General features: G+C 37.5%; 1 protein-coding gene across 1 annotated transcript in view; it reads right to left on the reverse strand.

The window, feature by feature from the left end:
* The window catches only part of IMPAD1 (inositol monophosphatase domain containing 1), a gene marked incomplete at its 5' end in the record, with an annotated part of 27,232 nt that continues 3,295 nt past the window's right edge, over positions 1–23,937 (reverse strand). The window contains 5 exon segments of the mRNA XM_023750901.1: positions 1–5,795; positions 5,798–5,914; positions 7,439–7,600; positions 14,139–14,234; positions 15,730–15,892. Coding sequence (XP_023606669.1) covers positions 5,644–5,795; positions 5,798–5,914; positions 7,439–7,600; positions 14,139–14,234; positions 15,730–15,892 — 690 coding nt within the window.

Consider the following 23,937-nt stretch of genomic DNA (forward strand, 5'->3'; position numbering starts at 1 on the left):
TATCAGACATGACCAATTTATTTGGAAAATTAAAATTTGTTTGGCAATGTATATCCAGGGGCAGAGTTTGGAATAATCATTTCATTGGAGGCAATCACATTTTCTAGAGCTAATTGGCCAAGGGGTAGTAACTGAAGCACAACTTTAAAAAATAACTTAGTGTGTGGGGTTACAATCATAAATATTTGCAGAGGAAACAAAACAAGCAACCAGCTTACTAGTACACAACTGAGGCATAAGAAATGCTAATGCTAGTCGTAACCCTTTATTCAATTTAGTTCAGCATACAGTAAGCACCTAATTTGTTCAAGACATTGGGCCAGCTGTCGGGGTTGAAGTGGAAACAGAAAATTCACCAAAATATATAATCCCTGTTTTTAAAAGTTTACAACAGCACATGTACAAATTAGTGTTATGAGGAACAATAACAACAAAAATACCCCCCCCCCAAAAAAAACTGCTCTAAAAACAGGGAGGTGGATAGTTTTACTTCATTGTAGAGATTAACGTCTGAAATTGGGACCCCTGCCCTTAAATTTGGTGGTGTGGGTGAGGCAGGGTACAGCATGCCAAGTACAGAAAACTGGTGCCTACGCATGTCTTGGCAACAGGAAGTGGTCTAGTTCCTCTGCAGCTTTAAATGTGTGAGGGGAAGGGTATTCAAAAGTATATATATTTTTAACCACTCTCATCAAGAGATTGACAGAAAGTGAGGATAAAAAAAAAAAGTTTGAAGAGGCAGGGACATAGACTGCCATTTCATAGTTTTAGTGTAAACTCAACCCCTTGTATATGTATATGTATCTAGTAGCTTGAGTAACACCATCAAATGGGAAAAAAACAACGGCAGCACCGGTTCATTATGGTTTCTCCCATTAGACTGTAAAGCTAGCTTTGACTACTGCCAACGGTGGACATTAGGGTAGATGGAAATTGAAGTCCATATTTTGCACATTAATTAAATTCCATAAACATTCCCTCCTTAACTCAACATAAATGAAGAAGAGGGCTTCATCTCAGGGAAAGATGAAGTCTTTGTAGGCTACCTGATCTAATGATGACTTGGTATGCTATATTTCCTATTTAAAAAAATACAGGATCTTTCTTGAATAATAATTTACTATGCGTGTAACATATACCTCAAAGAGAATTTTAACGGAACATTATAATAATCAAACATCAGCTTCTGCAATTACACAAATTACCTTATTATCACACTTTTGGAACCCTTACAAACACAATATATAACAAGATGTTTTAATTATTCATCATCCTTCTGAAAGTTTGGCTTATATTATCTCAAAGGAAAACTGTCTCATTTTCTCACAGAACTAATTCACCATCAAACTTTAAAAATTATTAAGCAAAAGAAAAAGCTTTCCTGTAAGCATTTACCAATGGAAAATTGCAACGCAAACAGCTGCCAGGCTTTAAGGAAATAATCAACAACTTACAAAACCAGCATCTCATAAAACCAAAACCTCCTTTTGAAGTAGAAAGTTTAATTCTTCTTGCCCTCATAGTAACTGGTAACCAGAACACTCCTCTACCTAGGAACTGTTCTGGTATGTAACACAACATATTTTTTAATATTAATAAATTACTGATGTGGCACAAAGAATAAATATTTTTTTTTAACCAAAGTGACTCAGGACTAGAACAGATACAATAGCACACTAAAATGAGTTAACAGTAAAAATTTAAAAGAATGGAATCTATCCTGGCCTTACATTAACTGAAACTAAAAACCAAAGGATAAAGTATCATTTCAAATCTATATACATCAAGATAGACGCCAGTTATAAAAATGTACTTTAGTTGTAAATGCTAGATTAAGCAAAAGTAATTTTAATGAGTATTCCCCAACTCTAATATTAAAAACATGAAAATAACTTAAATTTTAATGGCAAAAGGTTCCTATTTCCCCCATCTGTTAAAAAGATTGTTTTCCCTTATTAACATACAATGCCCTATTGTTAAGGCACAACTTTTTTTAGGTTAAAATGAAACCATAGATTAGGTTTATTTCGTGAAACAGTTACAAGACAGACTTTTTATAGGCACACACTAAAAATAATTAAATATGTCTGAAATTCAACCAAGATCTAAAATGAAAAATCAGTTTCAATCCAGGGGCAAACAGCACATAACCAAGGTAAGGAGCTTAAATTAGGATAATCCAAACAGTTTCCTGTGTTTAACTTGCTAGAATGTTATCCATAAGGCCATTTCAAGGTGTTATCAAGGAGAGGCAAGCTGGGTATTTTCTTTTCTGAGGAATAGGTTGGCACTCCTGCTTTCTTTTGTGCTTGGGCCACCAGGGATGGTGTCACCTTGAAAGCCTGAGTGAAACCCAATATTTGAACTAAACATCTGAGGCAAGGGCAGAGTTCCTGACCACAGGGGTCAGAGCAGATGTTTGCTTCGCATCCTCCCCCTGCTACCCTTCCCTGAGTATCCTTCCTCTCACCAACAGTTTCCTACCACGGCCCCTCCCCCACTTCCTCTGCCCCAGTTTACACAATCTTGAAAGGGAGCACCCAGCAAACTGGAAGTTTGCACAATTGTTACTTAAACACATAACTCAAAATGCTTATTTCATTTCACTATACAGCTTTAAGCAATTCATTTTAATATTAATAAAAACTAAAATTTGGGGGAGAGGGACAATTGAATACCAAGGACAGAGATGACCTATCTTGTAGGCCCTTGTAATCTCAACTGAAATAAGGATTCAAGTATGAAAACTAATAGAAAAAAGCAAGTTTTCTCAAACAGGCTTACTAGTATATACCCAAACTCTTTTATTTCCTGCATATTCATTCTTTGAAGGATGGGTTGGAAGGTTTGCTTTGTGAAAACTGAAGCATGGATTAGATTTGACAGCACAAAGCTCTGTGATTTTAAGGTGATTTTCCTTTGCTTTATCAGGAGTCTGAAAAGTAATGGTCAGCTAGGATTTCACCAGGATTGATCTCTCACTGGAATCTTTACTGGAGTCTCAGTTCTACTGTAAGATTTCAGCAGTTAATCTTGAGAGAAATAGGTCTATGAAAGAATTCCTTGATAAGGTTTGGGAAGAGTATATTGATTAAGAAAGAAGAGCAGAAACAAAAGGAGAACATTAAGGGGCTGGGGAGATAGGGGATGAGGTAGGAATGAAGAGGCAGAGGAAGGGGAGATGGCTACTGAGGTTATTAATGCCACTGCTTCTTACTGACTGTGATGTGTGAAACTCAATTTTAAGGGAAAATTATCTTCTAAATAAGAGCAATGAGGGATAGGGAAGACCAGGAGATGGGGAGGTGAGTGTCACTAAAAGTAAACTCTAGTTTTTGCTACATTTTAGAAATAATTTATATAATCCTGGGAGATATTACATGACTCACTCATGAAGGTGTTTGGTATGTTCTGGCATACTATTGTCTCACATAAATATCAATACTGTTCTTTATCAGTATTAGTTCTGTAATGTATACTGACTTTTAGACACAACAAAATTAAACTTTCAATAAAAGCACTTAAAAATCATTAGTAACTAGACTACCCAACAAATTATAAAAATAATACATTTAATTGACAGTCAGTATCTTAATTTTTGCACACAAGTCCTTCATAGTCATTATCTACACGCAGATTAATGTAATTAAAAATAAAACCAAGAAATCATGCTTGCTAATATTAACTATTTCCATTAAATCAGAAAGTTTCCACATAATATTGCGGAAAAACAAACTCCAATTCCATTTCTACTATGCTAGTCTTATTTCCCTAAGTATGACAAATTACAATGACACAGATGCTTTTATACCATGATACTCTGGAAATAGCATATGCCTTTGCCATCTCTCCTGAGAAAAAAGGATTCATCTCACAGCTACTAAGTAAAAATATGAGATCTTCAATATTTTGTTCAGCATTCCTAAGTCCTGTTTAAATATCAAGTGTTCCAACACAAAAATTCTTGAATAAATTACACTGAACAAAAACCTATCTACTGAGGCCCAGATTCGTGACCAGTTGCTAGAGATTGGGTTGAAACATGTGCAACATACTAAATTCAATTTCTTAACGAGGAATTAGAGCTTTGGACAATGTAATAACCAAACCTAAAGTTGTATGCACATTCCACAATTGAGGATGTCCACTCTGGTCAATTTTATCTCCAAGATAGGAAATAAATGGAAGGTTGCTTTAATGTTATAAAAGAGGAAGAAAGAAAGAAGAAGGGAGGGAAGGAGGAGGGAGGGAGGGAGGGGGGAGAGAAGGAGGGAGGGAAGAAATCATGAGAAATCCCTCTCTTGATCAGTGTGTTATGGAACACAAGGACAGCAAAGTCACATGAAATAATGGTATTGTTTGCATATATGAAGTTTTCACACATCACAATGAGAGAAATCAGACATCCCAATGATATTTCACAAAGCAAGGTTCCAATTAGTGATACAGTGAATATGCCACAACCTCTCTTCCAACCAGATTTCACATGCTGAATAGAAAAATAATGCTTCAAATATTAACGTCAACCTTCATTATTTTAATCTGAAGGAAGACCACAAAATATCTCAAAATTTACTACTTTGAGTTTGGTAAGGTTAGATCCATTTATTAATGGTAAGAGCAACCATAACTCATTCTCAATGAAAGAATCCCTATATACAAACCTGTCAAATTTTTTTGAAAGTACTTAAACAAAGCTTTTGAAAATAATGAAAGCTAGCTCAATTCATACAGTGTCAAATAACTTTCAATTAATAGAACTGTTTACATTTTTGTAGTGCCTTATAGCATATTTTGTCCCTAATGAAAAAATATACTAAAATGCTAATGCTATCCCTGAAATCTTAATCCCAACCTTACACGTAAAAGACTAAAATGGTAGTCAAGAGGGAATGAATGAAATCATGCACTGTCTACAGGGCAAATGAGAATCAACAGCAAGACGCCAGGAAAGCTGAACCCCTGGGTACAAACACATTTTTCTTTGTAGAAACAAAGCACACACACAAAGTTACAAGCAACCACCACGTATCTATATTCTCTACCTGCTGGTGAACCTGTTATTAAAATTTCAAAGAAAAAAACAATTTAAGCTTATTCTATTTAACCCATAAGAAATATTCCGGAACAGATAAATAGAACATTTGTTGCATATTAATGAACACGTGGCTTCTTGTGCTTTCCATCTGAATTAAGGGTAAAAACCCCAACATACTTTGTTTTTAATGAGATATAAGTAAAAGGTAATATTAAACATCTATAGGAAATCAATCCTTTCTTCAGCCCAATTTTACATGAAAGTACTAACAGTGAAGATTCATGATGTTGTGTGAAAATGGTGACTCATAACAATGAAGACTCAGATATAGATTTTAATTCACGCACGCACACACACACACACACACACACACACCTGCACGCCTTGTGTATGACAACTGTACGAAAATAGTCTCAAAAATAAAGACAATACTTGAGACATGAAGCAACCCATCTCCCCTGATCTTGTATCCTATTACAGGGAAAATAAGTCTCTGATGCTTCATAAATACTTTAAAAAGTTCGGGATGGCCTTAACCATGCATAGTCTCCACCGATCATTTGAAGCCTCCAAATGGAAGAGCTGTCAGCTATAATCAACTTTGCTTATTTATGTCCCGTCTTCTCTAGATCTGGGAGTTTTTTGACCAGAGCTTGGTGGTTCATTCGGATGCTAGCCAGGAGCCCCCCGTCAATGCCGTCGGAACCAGTGTAACTGATTTCTTCACCACTCAGGGTAGTCATATGTCCCCCGAGGCTTTTAAGATGGCATTGCCAGCACATATATCCCACTTTTTGATGTATGTCACATGAATGTATACATCAGCTTTTTCTTGATTCTTATCAGGCACATCCAAAAGCGCTAAAACTTTATAACCTAAAAGATAAACAGAATTTAGGTTACTGTTGGAAAGATTTAAGAAAAGTAGCTTACTTTTTTGAGCGCACTGTGAAAAACAACAGCACAGGGTGTGCAGGAGCTCTCTGTACTACCTTTGCAACTGCCAAGTCTAAAATTATTTCAAAATAGGTGTTTGGGTTATTTTTTTGTTTTTTTTTAACAAAGTAACAGTACAGACATTAAACCCAAATGAACAAAAAATATACTGCAAAGTAACCTAAGTTATTCTCAAGTATAACCAAATATATGTCTAAAATTTTTAAATGTTCACCTACTTTGTGGTTGATTTCTATGAAATAATACATTCAGTACATATCATTTTCTATGGAATATTATACTCAAACTAAACACCCATAGGTTTCACCTGAATACCTAGAAAGGCTAAATTTGAAAGAGGAGAATACAAAATAACACACTATCTTATGTCCTCTTTGTAATGAGGCAGAGTCTAAAAATAAAATAATAAGACAACTGTAGAAGAAACTGGGTCTAGAACCTGGTTTATCCCATTCCTACTGAGTATTTGGCTGTTACCTTTCTTAACTGACCTAACAGAGAGCCTATAAGAAAAGAATAAAGTCATATCAAGAAAAGCAGAAATATATAACTAACAAACTAAAACTACAGGCTTAAAAGTTAATAAGCATTATTTCCCCTTTAGTACTGTGTTGAAAAGGTTTTCAAATACAAATGTTTCTGACAATTATTTGGTATTTATTTGAATTAAAAGACTTTCATTATACTAAACAGTATTTAAAACAAGGGTGGGCAAATGGCCTATGAGCCAAATCCAGGCAATGGCCTATTTTTATATAGACCTCAAGCTATAAGTAATTTTTATATTTTGAAAGGGTAGTTTAAAAAACAAAACAAAAACCAGCATGCAATATAGACCATATGCAGCTCACAGGGCCTAAAATATGTACTACCTTCCAGAAAAAGCCAGTTGACCCCTCACCTATAATAAGGGCAATAATGTAGAATATGCATTAAGCTAGCTGGGTGGGCCCTAGACTCTGGCTCATCCCAGACATGCAAGCTAAAGAGTTCAGGGTTGTTAAAAAATGATCCAGAGATTAGCCATTGTAACAACACTTATAATTTCTGGCATCCTTCTTCCACATGAAGCATCATAATGTACTTGGATCTTTTCTTCTCCTCTCCCTGAGTTAAACTAATAGGAGAACTACTTTGAAATCAGATCATACATAAAACAACCATTACAGTACATCACTGACAGGAAGATGCTTTTGTTACTTGAGGAACAGAAATCACTATTGTGAAATTGTGTTCCTATTGGGAGATATGTCTCTATCAACGAAGCATGTACGACTGAAATCCCACCCTAGAAATAATCAAGCAGGAGACCAGGCCTGTCTTGAAAGTACACTGTCTACTCTCATTTTCTTCCCAAGCATGTGGCAACCAAATCTTTCTCCTGACATAGCCTGGACCATGCTGGGAACACTTTACAGGCATCAAAGGGGAGCAGAAACATACCAGCACCACCAGCCGGGATAATTGTAGTCTGGTTTCCAAAAGTCTGAAGAGCAACCTGTTTGACCATTCCTGAATGGGAGCGAGATACAACAATCCTTGGGGTCTTCTCATTGTAGGAAGAGCGGGCTTTCACATTCGACCCACCATCTACCATTGCCCAAGCTGAAAAGCAAATATAATATCCATTAACAGCACTGGAGTTTTAAAATCCTCAATTCAAAGTACCGAGAGAGACTGAAAAAAATTCTCTTCCACAGTTACTTATATTTTTTTCTAAAACAGAAGCTTTATTTTTTTTTCCTGAGGACAGAGTACTATGTTTATTATTTTTTTACATTAAAATAGGCATGTATTAAGACAAAGCTAAAAAAAGGCCATATAATCCTGCCCAGCCAGAGATAACAACACACACTTGGTTTAAGAACTCCTAAGCTCCAGAGCTCCCTGTGGGGTGGCAGCTGAGACTTCTTCACTGGATCGCACTGCAACTCAACTGCTCCTTGCATCTAAGCCAGCTCCCTTCCTCCCTTCGCAAATGTAAGCCCAAGCCGCCCCTCGTGAACATTCTGCATGCCAACCTCTCTCCAAAGTCTCATTCCTGGAGAACTCAACTCCTGACAACCTATGACATAAGCACAACTAATTACCCTGGATAATTTAAATTTTAAAATTATTAAAGAGGTGAGTTAGGTTTACGTATCTGCTTTGTCAAACAGTATAAAAAAGGTACTAGATTTCAAAAAAGAACAGAAGTTTTTAAGAAGGGGAGACTCCAGAGATGGCTTGAAATGTTTTTCTTGGTTTAGAAGTCTTCTTCACTGTCTACCAAACTATACAAGAAAACAAAACTTACTCAGAATTATCCCAATTAGATTGTTGTTCTATTGGTCACTCACTATGGTATAAAATATAGTCAACCATGGCTAGCAATGAAAGCAGCTGCATTACTACATATTCCTGGCTGCAGAAAAAGAAAAATCAAAAAAATTAAGAGAGTCTGGGTTTCTGAGTTCCCCAAGGATGATGACAGTCTCCTGGACTCTTCTCACACTTCTTTCTAAAAACCCACATAGCAACAAGGAGAGTAAATACAAACTCCCTTAATCAATGCCTATAAGTAGCAGAGAGAGGATAGCTATCAACCCAAATTCATAATAAGGGGAATAAATACCGGAGATAGCTGAATCAGAGCTGCAACTGACCCGTGTGGGGAACATGCAGGAGCTTCACGAAGTGCCAAGAGGTCAGAGGACTTCAGTGGTGACAGAAAGTCAGCCAGGATTTATTCCCAGAAGGAAAAAGTCCTGAAACTTGGTAATAGAGCAATGAGAAGAAGAGGCTTAGAGAAGATATGAAACCAAAAGTGATGCTGTACAACATATTTTAGGGTTTCTCTCGAAAAGAGAGATACTTTGGAAGACAGCAAATAAAACTAAAGAGAAGGAAGGGGTTGAAACAAGATGGGATCGAACAAGAAAGAAGAAAACAGAAGAGATGCCTGACAATAAAGATAATGCCTTCCTCATGCTAACAGAAAAGAGCTCCTGAACTGAGAATTGCCAGCCTCCAAATGATTCCACAGTAGCTGGCCAAATATGAAAAAAATGTAAAACCACAATGTCCATTGAAAAATATTAGAAAACAGAGAATAAAGATTAAAACATTTCAGGCTACTTGAAAATTTATACAAAGCAGAGAAAAACTATAATACAGCATTCCAACATTATTAAAAATAAATAAGCAACAACATTAAAAAAGAGCCCGGCTGGCGTGGCTCAATGGTTGAGCATCAACCCATGAACCAAGAGGTCACTGGTTTGATCCCCAGTCAGGGCACATGCCGGGATTGGGGGCTGGATCCCCAGTAGGGAGCATGCAGGAGGCAGCCAATTGATGTTTCTCTCTCAACAATGTTTCTATCTCTCTATTCTTCTCCCTTCTTCTCTCTCTAAAAAATCAATAAAAACATTTTAAAAATGTTTTTGTTTGCTATGAAACAAACAAAAACTCAAGAAAAGATGAACAAACAATAGAAAGACATAAAATGGGAACTCATAACACAAGAAAAATAAAAGACAAAATCACTGAAGACTCCACACTAAATCAGAATACACAAAGGACAATTGACTTGTCCAAAAGCATAGCAAGCAACGAGACAAGCAAAAAAATTAAACAAATAAAAGGAACGAGAAAGTGACAGATACAGAAGTCAGTGAAAGAAAACAAATATACATTAGGAGTCCCTGAGAAAGAAAAACAAAATAATGAAAGAGAACTAATCTTTAAAATTATGATTCAATGTTCCTGAAATAAAAGACCTAATTGTCCACATTGAGAGACATACTATGTAGACATCTGACCAGAATGCCAAATCTGAATCAGAGGTAGAGCACTGCTCTATTATTAGACTACAAAGATAAAGCTCTTTGGCATTCCAGGCAAAAAAGACCAAGCCCCTTCAAAGGGAAAGAAAATCAATTATCAGCCTTTTTGCCAACAAGAATCAACATGTGCCACACAAATACCACAGCAGTTCAACAATGTCTACATTATCCAAGAAAAAAGGGTATAAGATGGGTGCAATCAATAAATTTAATGAATTTAAGAGGAAACCAATGATAAGAAAAAGATGGAAGAATAAAGATATGTAAATGTTATCTCAGAGTTGCTTGGGGAGGCTCAAAAGATACCATTTAAATCTGAAGAGTTAAATAATAGTGTAGAAAGATAAACAACAAAAAAAAGATATGAATGGTGGGTGGTCAAGAAGAAGGCTAATATAAGCTGACTTAGTTGTTGCTCACAGGAGAGAACCAACAGATAATTCCTAAAGAAAGGGACCATATAATATGAAGGTGTAAAAAAACAAATTTAACCTAAGAAACAATAATTCTAGTTTGAACCACACTGAATATATAAAAATCCATGAGATCCTAAGTATATATAAAAAAAGGAAAAAGCCTGCTCTTTTCCCACCTGAAAATAACATTTGTTCTCACTGCAGGGAGTTTTCACCCTAACTCCTTAATTGAAAACTGGTATAGGAAAAGAGTTATACGCTTATCTTGTAAGAACAATATTTCAAGACAAATTAATAACTTCAGTTGATGGAGAAATTTCCCTTATAGAAAAATTCTAGCTATTATATGTAGTTAAAAAGTTAGAAAATCCCATTTTCATTTTTAATAGATCATAAAATTATTATGTGAAAAGTTGAATATGACTCACATCCTGGATGGCACAGAGCAGGACAACATGAGAGTTCATCACACTACCCAGAAGGGAGAGCAATTTAAAATGTATGAATTGTTTATTTCTAGAACTCTCCATTTAATATTTTTAGACCATGGTTGATCTCAGGTAACTGAACCACAGAAAATAAAACTGCAATAAGAGGAGACTACTGTATATAAAAATTTGTTACAATTTTATATTTGAAATTATTCTTAATAAAATTTTTTTAAAAGAAAACATTTAAAAAGATAGAGAAGAAAAAAATAAAAATCCTCTAAATTTTTTTTAAAAAATGATCCAAAAATATGATTTTACTAAGAAGTGAATTTACAATGCTGTATCTCTAGAGGTCAGTATTGTGTAAGAGAATTAAGATAGCATTATCTCAGTAGATAGTACCAGAATTATTTTATTTATTTATTCTTTAATCCTCACCTGAGGATATTTTTCCACTTATTTTAGAGAGTGGAAGAGAGAGGGAAAGACAGACAGAAATATTGATGTGGGAGAAACACATCGATTGGTTGCCTCCTGCACATGCCCTGACCAGGGCCCCCGCCGGGAAGGAGCCTGCAACCGAGGTATGTGCCCTTGACTGGAATCGAACCTGGAACCTTTCGGTTCACAGGCCAACATTCTATCCGCTGAGCCAAACCAGCTAGGGCATACCAGAATAATTTTAGATAAAAATTACTAATTTAGTATTTTTAAAAATATATTTCATGTTACATAAATTCAATACATTGTCATAACACTTCTATGAACAAAATTATTTCAATCACCTTAAAAAACACAGTAGGTACTTAAATACTAATGATTGATGATGATGAGGTAATGGTGAAAAGGTAAAATAACAGCTTACAGAATGTGTTTATTCTCTCTGTAAGATATGCTTTTAAAAAGTCCAACAAAAATAACATGTGCTCTGATCAGGAATTGAACTGAGCCACACTGGCCAGGGCTACAACTTATTTTTAATAGCTACAATTTTCACCGCATGGATATACTACACTTATACATTTATACATTACTTTATTAAAATACTACTCAAGTATCTCTTGCTTCTAAGAATTTCAAATTCAATGAATTAATTCTAATTAAATCCGGTAAGAATTTTCGTCAGCTTTGAAAAAACTGCCGCCAATAATATCTACCTCCCATTTATTATAGTCGTGTTGCTAAATTCTGGTAAACACACTATTTGACAGTTGGTATTCTGCAAACATCAATATACAGTCTGGATCTGAAAATAACAGTCCAAGAATAAGGCACACCAAACAAACCTTTGATCCAGGAATAGTAGGTCAACCTACACCTAATTATGGACTACGGATTATTCTGGGTATCTGCTGACTAGCAAGCACCTTATGTTCCAGAATGCTGGGCAAGAACGCTGTATCACAGAAGAACAGGGCATTTCATTAGTAACTTACAAAGAGTGTTTTGGAACACAACTTATTCCTATAAGTTAGAGATTTTTGGCTTTTTTATTCTAAGGCATTAGATAAGCCTAAGAAATACATATTTTTATAAAATGATTTTTTTTTTCAATGGGCAGTTTCCTATCCCAATTTTTCCCCCTAAAATGAACAGATGTGGAATCTAGGGCCCAAAGAATGTGAATCTATTTGCTTATCTGACATCAATTTCCTCTGCATCCCCTTTATTACAGTTCTAATTCTCTTTGAAGTAGCAGGCTCAGCTTGTAGCTAAGGGTGCCATGTGACACTGGGCCAATGAGATGAAGGAGAGGGCCAAGTTAATACAAAAAATGGCTAGAATAGATCTTTTGTGTATCTTCTTTCCTCTTTTTTCCTGCCTAGCATAGACCCATGGAAACTGGAAGCACTAAACTTCGAGTATAAAATAAAAAGCCATCTTCTAAGAAAAAAGCAAAAACAGAAAAGTCAGCTTAACAGCATTATAAAGCCACTAAACAATCCCTACTCTTTGGCCGTCTCATTAGGTGAGAAAATAAAGCTTGTATTTGTTTAACCACTGTAATCAGATTTACTTTATATGCAGCTAAAGGAAATCCTGCTATAGAAGAGGCAATAAGGGACATTGTCAAAAGAATGAGGGCTTCAAAGACTTAAGCCCTGTCCTGAACTTTAATACACCTATTTTCTTTTTTATTAAAAACATTACTGTCACTATAATTCCTATTTTACATTCTTTCCAGAGTTATTTTAAGGCTGAAGTGATTTTATGTCAATACATTTTATAAACTGAAAATACTAAACAAATGTGAGATATTCAAAAAGAGTAGTTAGCTCTTACAGTAACATTGATAAATGTATGGTTTTCATTGTAAGAGCTGGTAAGCCCCTTTTCCATCTATAAATGACAATAACGTTTTTCCTTATCACATAGTTATCAAAAAGTTGAACTGAGATAGCTTTAAGTATACTACAAACTACTAAATACTATACAAATGTTAGTATTCATGGAATTATAATTATAAAAGTGATGTGCTATACTGATTTGCACAAAATTCCTGGGTTGATTCCTCCTCTAATTTAGCTGGATGAGCTTGAGGAATGTATCAATTTTCTCAGTCTCATTTTTCTCATCTCTAAGTGGGAATACTAATAGTAACTGTATCCCTCACTCACATACTATATTAAGTGTATTAGTACTGCTATTGAGATTTTCAGTGACATCATCCATTTTTTATGTGTTGAGGTTGGCAATGCCCTTAAGCACCATAATATGCCCTTAACCACCACAGGATCAAGTTCATTTCCTGATATGACAACAGATTTTGTTAAGACCACTTCAGGGTGGATCTCAGAATCCACACAGAATCCAACGTGTAAGAGCCCTGGACCTCAGCTACTGGGGCATCCATATAGCTGTATTCCTCAATACACTAAGAATCTCTCATCTTCATTACACATTGTCTATACTCTAAAGAAAGTTTAGACAGCCCTGCTTTGTCATGTATTCTGAGGACCAACAATAAAATCCTTACTGTAGCCAGTGAAGGGGTACAGTAGGGGAGGGGATTGACTCTAATAATTACTGAGCTACAGTTGAGATTCTGACAGGATGGTAAATACTATAGACCAGCGGTTCTCAACCTGTGGGTCTCGAACCGTTTGGGAGTCGAATGACCCTTTCACAGGGGACGCCTAAAACCATCGGAAAACACATATATAATTACATATTATTTTTGTGATTAATCACTATGCTTTAATTATGTTCAATTTGTAACAATGAAAATACATCCTGCATATCAGATATTTACATTACGATTCATAATAGTAGCAAAATTACAGTTATGAAGTAGCAACGAAAATAATTTTATGGTTGGGGGTCACCACAACATGAGGAACTGTATTAAATTTATGGTTGGGGGTCAACACAACATGAGGAACTGTATTAAAGCATTAGGAAGGTTGAGAACCACTGCTATAGACAAATGATATAATAACATTAACTCTTGCTCTAACATATTTCTTACCTGTATATTCAGAAAAAGGCTTATGTATTACTCCTAGGACAGGTTTACCATATACAGCCACACAAACCATAGTAGTGACATACTTTCGAAGATCCTCTGTAAGAAATAAACAAACAAACAAACACAATTGTTAAAGTAACATATAAATTCAGGATAGAATGTTATAGTTTACTTCATTAAAAACGTATGTACATTTTATAAAATGTCTTTCACAGTCAACAATCCCCTCAAAGAGTCTAGAAGTAAGAGCCAGTTTAAGGAAGTAGTTGAGTTTTGGTTTTATAAGCAAATTACCTGGATTATTCCCTGATTACCATTTTATTAGCTGTATTTCTTTGAGCATATTATTTAAATTCAGTTTCCTCATCTGTAAAGTATAGACACTAATTAAGTACTCATCTTTAAATATTAAAATTATTTTTAATTTTAGTGTTAAATTTAAAAAACAACCGTCTCTGCACAGGGATGAGCTCACTACATATTATCACTATTCTATGAGCAGGCCACTCTCAGTTTCAGAAAAACATTTTATGCACAATATTGTTTTATAATTTCAGTTATTATTAGATATACAATATAGTGTATTCTCCCTGTTCTCGAAATAGTTACTTATTGAGTGTCTATTAAGGGTCAAGTTCAGTGCTTAAGCTCTGGAATATCAAGGTGACAAAGCAGAAGCCCCCACATTCAGAGAACTTACCACCTAGAAGGAAGACAAATGTATAAGCAACCGACTTTAAAATATGTACCAAGAGAACAGAGAAAAGGCAAGCATTAGATACCTCTGTAAGAAGCAAGGCATAGGAAAGGATCCATAGAAATGAAATCTGAACTAACACTAGGTAAAAAGAATGAAAATAGGGGTAGGGTGGTAATTCTATTTTGCTAATTATTTGCTCTCTGGGTGACTAGGGTTTACTATTTTGAATTTTAACAGTAGAGGAATATGCAATAAAATCAAAATTCCCACTATCACAGGTAAATATTGTATTCTGACTATATAAATAAATATCTAAATAACACATAACTCAATATATAAGCAAGCACCTCAATAAGTAAGTGCCAAATAGGAACCATTTGTTGTAACTGATAAAACTCCCCTTCACTGAAGAATCAGTGACACAATGAGCCACATCACCAATAAGCCAGTGTGGCTCAATGGTTCAGCATCAACCTTTGATTTAGGAGGTCACAGTTCAATTCCCAGTCAGGGCACATGTCTGGGTTGCAGGATCAATCGCCAATAGGGGGTGTGCAAGAGGCAGCCAATCAATGATTCTCTCTTATCACTGATGTTTCTCTCTCTCTCCCTCTCTGAAATTAATTTTTAAAAAATAATAATATATACATTTATATAAAAAAGAGTATGACATAAATTGGTTGGGGGGGGGGGCATTGAGAATAACAGATCCAGTGCAAATGGGTTATATGACACTGCATTAATCCAGCTCTATGTCTTAAAATCTAATGGAAAAGCTGTCTGAGATTGGAAAAATATCTACTACCATGTACATAATACCTGCTCACATTCTGATTTTCTGATATATAACAACAATCTAAAGTTTGAGATCAATTTTAATTTTAAAATTACCCGTATACTCCTGTGTAGCATCAAGTGGGTCGATCCAGACAGTAACACTTTCTGCTGGTACCTCCTTGGGGGTGGCTATTTCCTTCAGGATGTCCTCAGGAATTTTACGATCCCATAAGATAACCTCCTGATCGGTTGCATCCACATGTTCTTCTGTATTTATCTGCATCAAAAGGAGATAAGTTAAACATTTTTTAGAGTAAGAAAAAAAATCACTACCTAGGAAAGCACAAAAGAGAAAAACCTTTCAGATAAAAATCACATAAATTTAAAGTAGGTAAATCAATATTTTTTTTTATTTCAAGACATTCCATTACAAAATGAAACTATTATTGTAAGAGAAATTACAATATTTTGTCTTCAAGTACTTTCCAATCCAATATTCAAACTTACCTTGTTGTCAAAGAAAGACAAAGACTCCAAATATAGAGAAATACAAAGTAAGCCTCAAAGAAACAAGTGGATACTGTGCTTTCTGACCAGCTCCCTTTCCAGAGTAGATCAATGTGTTTATACTGAATGTGATGCCATGCCTAGACCATTACTACAGAGTCAGTGTTTATAACACTAACAGTGTAAGAGCAAAGTCACAGGGTGAAAACCCACAGCTATCAGCAATCTCTGGAAAGTACCCTGATATTTCCTAAATTGCCATCGAAGAGGTTAAAAATAGTAATATTCCTGAAACTCCAAGCCACATAAATCATAAAATATTTTTAATACAGTGTATAGTAAACATCCAATTCATCCACTCACTTTTTCCTTTGTTGGTTTAGCAAATGTTTACTGATTCTTACTATATACCAGACATGCATGATGTTGATCCATGTGAGACAAACGTCTGTCGTTGTGGAGCTTACATTCTATTGAAGGAGATAAACAATATACAAAATAAATAAATGAGGCATGTGGCATGCTAGAGAAAATAAAATAGGGAAAAACAGGACGTGTGTGTAGGAGAGTAGAAAAGGATTGTTCTTTAAGATAGGGTGGCTAGGATTATTCATTATGGCCCCAAAATGGAAACTACCAAATGTCCATCAACTGATGAATGGATGAGCAAAATATGGTACATCCATACCATAGAACATTATTCAGCCATAAAAAGAAATGAGGTACTGATTCATACCATAGCATGGATAAACCCTAAAACATTATACTAAATGAAAAATAAGACAAAAGAGACTAAATACTGGATGATTCCATTTATGTGAAATGTCTAGAACAGGCATATCTATGGAGATAGATTAGTGGCTGCCTGGGGCAGAGGGTAGAACAGGTAACAGTAAATGGGCACAGGGATATTTTTAGAGTGATGAAATTTTTCTAAAACTGATTAATGACAATGGTTGCACAATTTGGCCTATTCACCAAAAACTACTGAATTGGACATTTGAAATGAGCAAATTATATGATACGTAAAATATGCTGCAATGATGTTGTTAGTTTTTAAAAGACAAGGTAGCTAAGAAAGGCAACACTGAAACGGTGGTATTAGAGTGAAAATCTAAAGGAAGTGAGCCTAGCACACACTCCAGCGCATGGAATAAAAAATGCAACAGCCTGAGGTGAGCGTGTGCCTGGTACATTCAGAATACAGCAAGGAGGCAAGCACGGCTAGAGCAAGTGAGCTAAGAAAGGAGCTAAAGATGAGGTCTGAGGTCAGCCAGTAATGGAAGCCAGATGTGGAAGGACCTTGCAGGAAGGACACAGTCAGTTGTCCTCCATCACAACCACTATTGATAATGTGCAGAGAGTCCTAGCCATTATAGAAAGCTAAAGAAGGGTGAGGGCATAGAAAGCTAAAGAAGGGTGAGGGCATGGGAGAGAACAAAGATTAGAAAAGAAGCAGCAAAATATGTAACTGATATCTGATTAATGAAAAAATTCAAAAAAATTTGTGGCAATATTATAGAACAAAATTAAGTTGCTAGATACAAGGTGAATCATTATCAATCAACTGCATTTTTATATACTAGCAAGAAATATTAAAAATATTTAACATAAAGAAAACCATTTATACTAACAACAGAAATAAATTACCTAGAAATAAATGTACCCAAGATTAGCAAAAACATCAATGCATCTATTCTTGCTGTGGGTTTTCTTTTCTTTTTTTTGCCTCAGTGGTGTGCTGTAAGTTTTCTGCTGGACTCTCAGACTCCCAGAAAGGTACTCTTGTTCATGAGTAACCGCCAAAATCTATGTTCTGTGAGGGAATGTCAGTAGAGAATTCCTGCCATCAAGCAAACATCACTCTACAGTATTTTGTATCACCATGCAAAAACCACAGAATAAACCATGTACAGTATACTAAAAAAAATCTGGTTTAAACCCCCATCTATCCCATATTTGGATTCCTAGAATAGCCTTTGATTGCTCTTGCCTCCTACAGTGTATTCTCGGATTCATTCATTCATTCATCCACTATTTAATGACTACACAAGCTAAATTGTTTTGGGTACTGGGATATAATAATGAACAAAAGAGACAAAAATCACTGCTTTTATGGAGCTTTCCTTCTCAACCCAGCAACCTGCCATCTTCCTAAATGAGACTGATTTTATTACTCCCTACTTAAAACCTTCCAATAATTTCTCATTACACGGAGACAAAATCCAGACTGCTTATCATCTACAAGACAAGGCCTGGTTGATCTGTAACCTTTCTCTATTTGCTCTCTTATTTACTACATCCCAGACTTACTTGTCCCTTGGCCTCAAGGCCTTTGTACTTGCACTCTTTTGCTCATATTCTTTTTCACCAAATCTCTGCATGATGGTCTGCTTATCATTCAGCTCTCAGCTCAAATGACAGTGCCTCAGAGTGGCCTTCCCCAACTACCCATGGCCAAAGCATGATCCCCCAATCACTCTTCCCACATGTTCTTACTTTTATTTCTTCAAAGCCCTTATCAGTATAAGTCACTTACTTGTTACCATGTTAACTATCTATCTTGACCTACTAGAACATAACATCCGTGTGTTCAAAGACACAGTTCCTTCATTACTGTAGCCCCATCTCCACTGCCTTATAAACCAGTGCCTTAATAATAGGTGCTAAATACTTCTTGATTGACAACATTGTCCTTCATTAATGTAGTTTCATTTCTTCTCCACAACCATTCTACTCAATCTACTCTCCCTCCCTCACCTCTACTGCCTATCTCATCCTAGTCCTTAACAGGGAATTGAATAAGAAATCAAGAATCCAAAACACAATTAATGCTATTTACATGACAATTCAGTTACTTTGGGGTTAAAGAGGCTTTTGGTTAATACCTTAAGAAGGTACCATTTACATAAATCATTAAATCTTAATAAATTTTTGAATATATTGTCTCAAGCTGTACCTATGACACAGTAGGAATTCAATAACTATTTTCTAAATGGATAAACACTGCTCTTATTCTCTTCCCTTTTCAGAAGCCTTTTTCTATAAACTACTAGTTCTCAACTATATCCCTATAAATAATTAAACAGGCTCCAGTGACACATCATAAAAACAAACATACAAAAAACAAAACAAAAAAAAACTTCATAGAACCTCCTCTTAGTCCCACATAACACCCTAGCCAAGTTCCTTAGAAGCACAATTTCTTGAAAGACTTGTCTTTACTCGCTATCTCCCATCTTCTTCAATTTGCTTCCTTCCCCATGGAGCCACCAAGCAAACTCTCACAAAGTTCACCACTGACCTACATTCAGAACCATTATTAAGAGTAATAGAGGCCCGATGCACGAAATTCATGCATGGATAGGGTCCCTAGACCTGGCCGATCTGTGGGGCAACTGGCGGGGTGATCAGGGCGGGGTGGGGGGAAGCCCCCAATGACACCCGCCTTGGCCAGCCTGGTGCTGCCTGCTCACCGGCCCCACCACCAGTCACCTCCCTCTGTGGGGTGACCAGCAGGGTGATGGGGGGAGGAGAGGAGGGAGGGAGTATGCCAGCCCACTCACAGGCCAGCCCCACCCCCTGCCACCACCGCCACTGGTCACCTCCTGCTGCAGGGCGACCGGCGGGGTGATTGGGGGCCCCCCACTGGCACCCACCTTGGCTGGCCTGGGGCCTGTGGGTTGGGGACAGCTCCTGCTTTGAGCGTCTGCCCCTGGTGGTCAGTGTGCATAGCTACCGGTCATTCCAATGGTCATTCCGCTGTCCGGTCGATTTGCATATAAGGCTTTTATTATATAGGGTAGGATGTGTTTATCATCAGAATTCCAGCTCCTCAATTTATTGGGAATGTGACTTACCTGACTAGTCAACTAATCTTTCTGAGCTGCAGTTACCAAGTGCTAAAAATGGATGACAAATATATCTCCCTACAGGGTTCTTTGTATGACTTAATGAAATAGAAAAGATAAAACAAACAGTACAGTGCTTAACACAGAGTAAGCATTTAATAAAAGTTGACTGCTACTATTATTAAATAACTAGAGACCCAGTGCATGAAATTTGTGCACTCGGGTTGGGGAGGTCCCTCAGCCTGGCCTGCGCCCTCTCACGGTCCGGGAGCCCTCAGGGGATGTCTGACTGCCGCGGAGGTGGGAGAGGCTCCCACCATCGCTGCTCGGCTAGCCAGCCATGAGCCAGGCTTCTGGCTGAGCAGTGCTCCCCCTGTGGGAGCGCACTGACCACCAGGGGGCAGCTCCTGTGTTGAGCGGGATCAGGCCAATCCCGGCTCTCCCACATCCCCCAAGGTGTTCCGGATTGCGAGAGGGTGCAGACCAGGCCGAGAGATCCCACTACCTGCACAATCAGGGCTGGGGAGGGACGCAGGAGGTTGGTCAGCCAGGGAGGGACCGCAAGAAGGCTCCAGGGCATGTCCAGCCTGTCTCGCTCAGTCCTGATTGGCCGGACCCCAGCAGCAAGCTAACCTACTGGTCGGAGTGTCTGCCCCTAGTGATCAGTGCACCTCGTAGCGACTGGTCAACCGGTCGACTGTCTGACCCCTGGTGGTCAGTGCATGTCATAGTGAGCTTAGCATATCATCAGCATATTAAGCTTTGATTGGTTGAACGGACGACTAGATGACTGGACACTTAGCATATTAGGCTTTTATTATGTAGGATTTTTTCAGTCTTTGTTATCCTTGGTTGTAGGTACTCATCTTTCCCTTTCACACAATATTCTTTCATTAAGCAATCCTGTCCACAGCTGGTTTCAATCAATATCACATTTATGACTCACAAATTTGTATTTCTAATTCAGAAATATCAAGAGCTTCAGACCCATATGTATTTAACTATCTCCTTAGCATGTTCCCTTGAACATACAAGGCACCTCTAATTAAAGTCTAAGATAACACTTAATCTGCCCTCTAGTACTTAACATCCCTGACTCCCTTTCACCATCAGCAAAACCAGAAATAAGAGTCATTTTTGATACATCGCTAAAAATTGCCTCATATCCTTCCACATCTAACTTCTCTACAATCAACTCCAATTCAAAATGTATCATCTCTCACTTGAAAAAGCCTCCTAAGTGGTCTACCACCTCTACTATTCTTCAAGCGTCTACCCTGAGCCCTTCCAATCATTCAAAACTGTAGTTTAAGACTACACTTTAGTTATACCTCTTAGAGTACCTTATCTATAGAATCAGACAGACCTGAGATGATTCTCAGTTCATGAAGTGAATCTCTGTGAACCTAAGATTATTTTCTAGCTGTATATCCTTTGGCAAATTATTTAGCCTCTCCAAGTCTCAATTTATCTGCAAAATGGAGGTAATAGTACTCACCTCCTGTTTTTGTCGAGTAAATAAATAGAGGCAATAAGAAACTTAATTTAGTGCTTGCCAGTTACTGAGGACTAAATAAATGTCATCTAGTAAAACAAGCTCAGTATAACTTTCCCATTGCCCAGGTTCTGGTCCTCATCTCCCACACAGCCTATTTTAAAAGTCTCCTGACTGGTCTCACCCACTCCAAGTGCCAAAAGCCAAAACCAAGTATGGCACATTGTAAACTTCAAGGAGTCATGTAAATCTTTTATAGGATTGAATTAAAGATCTGGTCCAAACTTCGTTGAGATCAGTATATGATACAGCTCCTGCCTATCTTTCTTCCATGAGCTTCTGATACAGGCTCATCAGGCTACTTGATTTTACTACAGTAAAATCCTCTATTGGGCCTATCCCAATGAATTTTTTTTTTCTCTGTCTGCAATGTTTATTGCTGCACTGATTATCACACTAGAGGCCTGGGGCACGAAAATCTGTGCACTGGGGGGGTCCCTCAGCCCGGCCTGCCCCCTCTCACAGTTCAGGAGCCCTCAGGGGATGTCCTACTGATAGCACAGGGAGTGGGCCTAACCACTGTCTGGCCTCCCTCTGCAGGAGGCGACTGGGCTGATCAGGGGAAGGCGCCACCCCCATCGCCCTGCTGCTGCTGCCACTGCCGGCTGCGAGGCCTGAGCCCCGGGCCTCGCAGCCACCGGAGCTCACAGTTGCCTGAGCCCATGGCTGTCGTGAGCCCATGGCTGTCGTTAGCCCATGGCTTCCATGAGCCCGTGCTTTGTCCAGATGATGTCTGGAGATGGATGTCTTGGAAGGATGTTCCCGCCCTAATTAGCTTATTACCTTTTATTAGTATAGTTTACTAGTTTACCTTAAAAGCAGGAAACTGTAAAACAAGTTTAATATTTTTAATAATTGGCCTAGGGCTTGGAGATTGGACAAGATGTCAAAGGGCAAGGTGTTCCTTTGCCACTATACTAGAACTTCTCAACTTTTCTAGTGGGTACTTCTGTTGAAAGAATTTAACTACTATTCTAGAGGTCAGGAAGGCATGGACACAAGCTGCTCCTACCAGCTTGGAATATCATGCTTTATCTTTTTTTTTTTTTTTAAACATTTTATTTTATTATTTTTTTTTATATATTTTATTGATTTTTCACAGAGAGGAAGGGAGAGAGATAGAGAGCTAGAAACATCGATGAGAGAGAAACATCGATCAGCTGCCTCCTGCACATCCCCCACCGGGGATGTGCCCGCAACCCAGGTACATGCCCTTGACCGGAATCGAACCTGGGACCTTTCAGTCCGCAGGCCGACGCTCTATCCACTGAGCCAAACCGGTTTCGGCAATCATGCTTTATCTTAAAATAAATCATTGTCAAAACTCTGAACAAGTCGAGATGAGGAAAGGAGCCCCTCAAATAAAGAATTCCCTTTAGCTCAGCCAGAGTGGCTCAGTGGTTGAGTGTCGACCAAGGAACCAGAAGGTCACGGTTCAATTCCCAGACAGGGCACATACCCGGGTTGCGAGCTCGATCCCCAGTGTGGGGCATAAGGGAGGCAGCCGATCAATGATTCTCTCCCATCACTGATGTTTCTTTCTATCTCTCTCTCTCCATCTCCCTTCCTTTATGAAATCAATACAAAATGTATTTTTTAAAAGAATTCCCTTTACTTTAAACCATAAAGATAAATCTAAATTTGTCTGTTCTGTTTCTCTGCAAATCCACTCCAGCAATCTTCAGCCTTCATTTTCATCATTACACACAAGGATATAAGACGCTGTGTCATACCAATGCTGCATTTATTATTTTCACACAATGAAACCAAGCACTGCCAATGTGTTTAAGAACTGCTGCCCTGAGAGCTCAACAAAGATCACTAACATGAAAAAAAGTTAAATATAAAAAGAAATCCAGGTATCCTAGGCCAAACTTTAGTTTTCTTAGGACAAACTTGAGTAGGGCTTCTCAATGTGGCACAAGTTGAAAAATTAAGCCAGGTAATTCCTTGTTATGGGGGTCTTTTCTATGCAGTGTGGGTTGTTTACCCTTTACCTACAGGATGTCAATAGCATTCTACCTCCAGTTGTGGGAACCAAAAATCTCCAGGCACTGCCAAATGTCCCCCAGAGGCAAAATTGTCCCCAGTTTAGTTAGTGCTCCAGAGCAATGATTTTCAGCTGGTGTGCTGCAGGAGGCACACTGGTGTGCCACAAGAATTTTTAAAACATGGAATACCTCTTTAGTCAGGGGCACTGACTTCTTTTCTGTTTCCCTTAGGCTGTCAAATAAAAAAAGACAACAGCCAGCACAACGATAGCTGTCCGGTGTGAATGAATCAAAATTATACCTATTTTTTTTGTTAGATCTGCCAAAAATATACATTTTGGTGTACTGCATAATTTTAGGAATTAGGTTATGTGTGTCATGAAATGAAAAAGTTGAAATCGTTGCTCTAGAGCCATGG

Source organism: Myotis lucifugus, unplaced genomic scaffold (assembly GCF_000147115.1).
Source record: "Myotis lucifugus unplaced genomic scaffold, Myoluc2.0 scaffold_17, whole genome shotgun sequence".
NCBI classification, from domain to species: Eukaryota; Metazoa; Chordata; class Mammalia; order Chiroptera; family Vespertilionidae; genus Myotis; species Myotis lucifugus.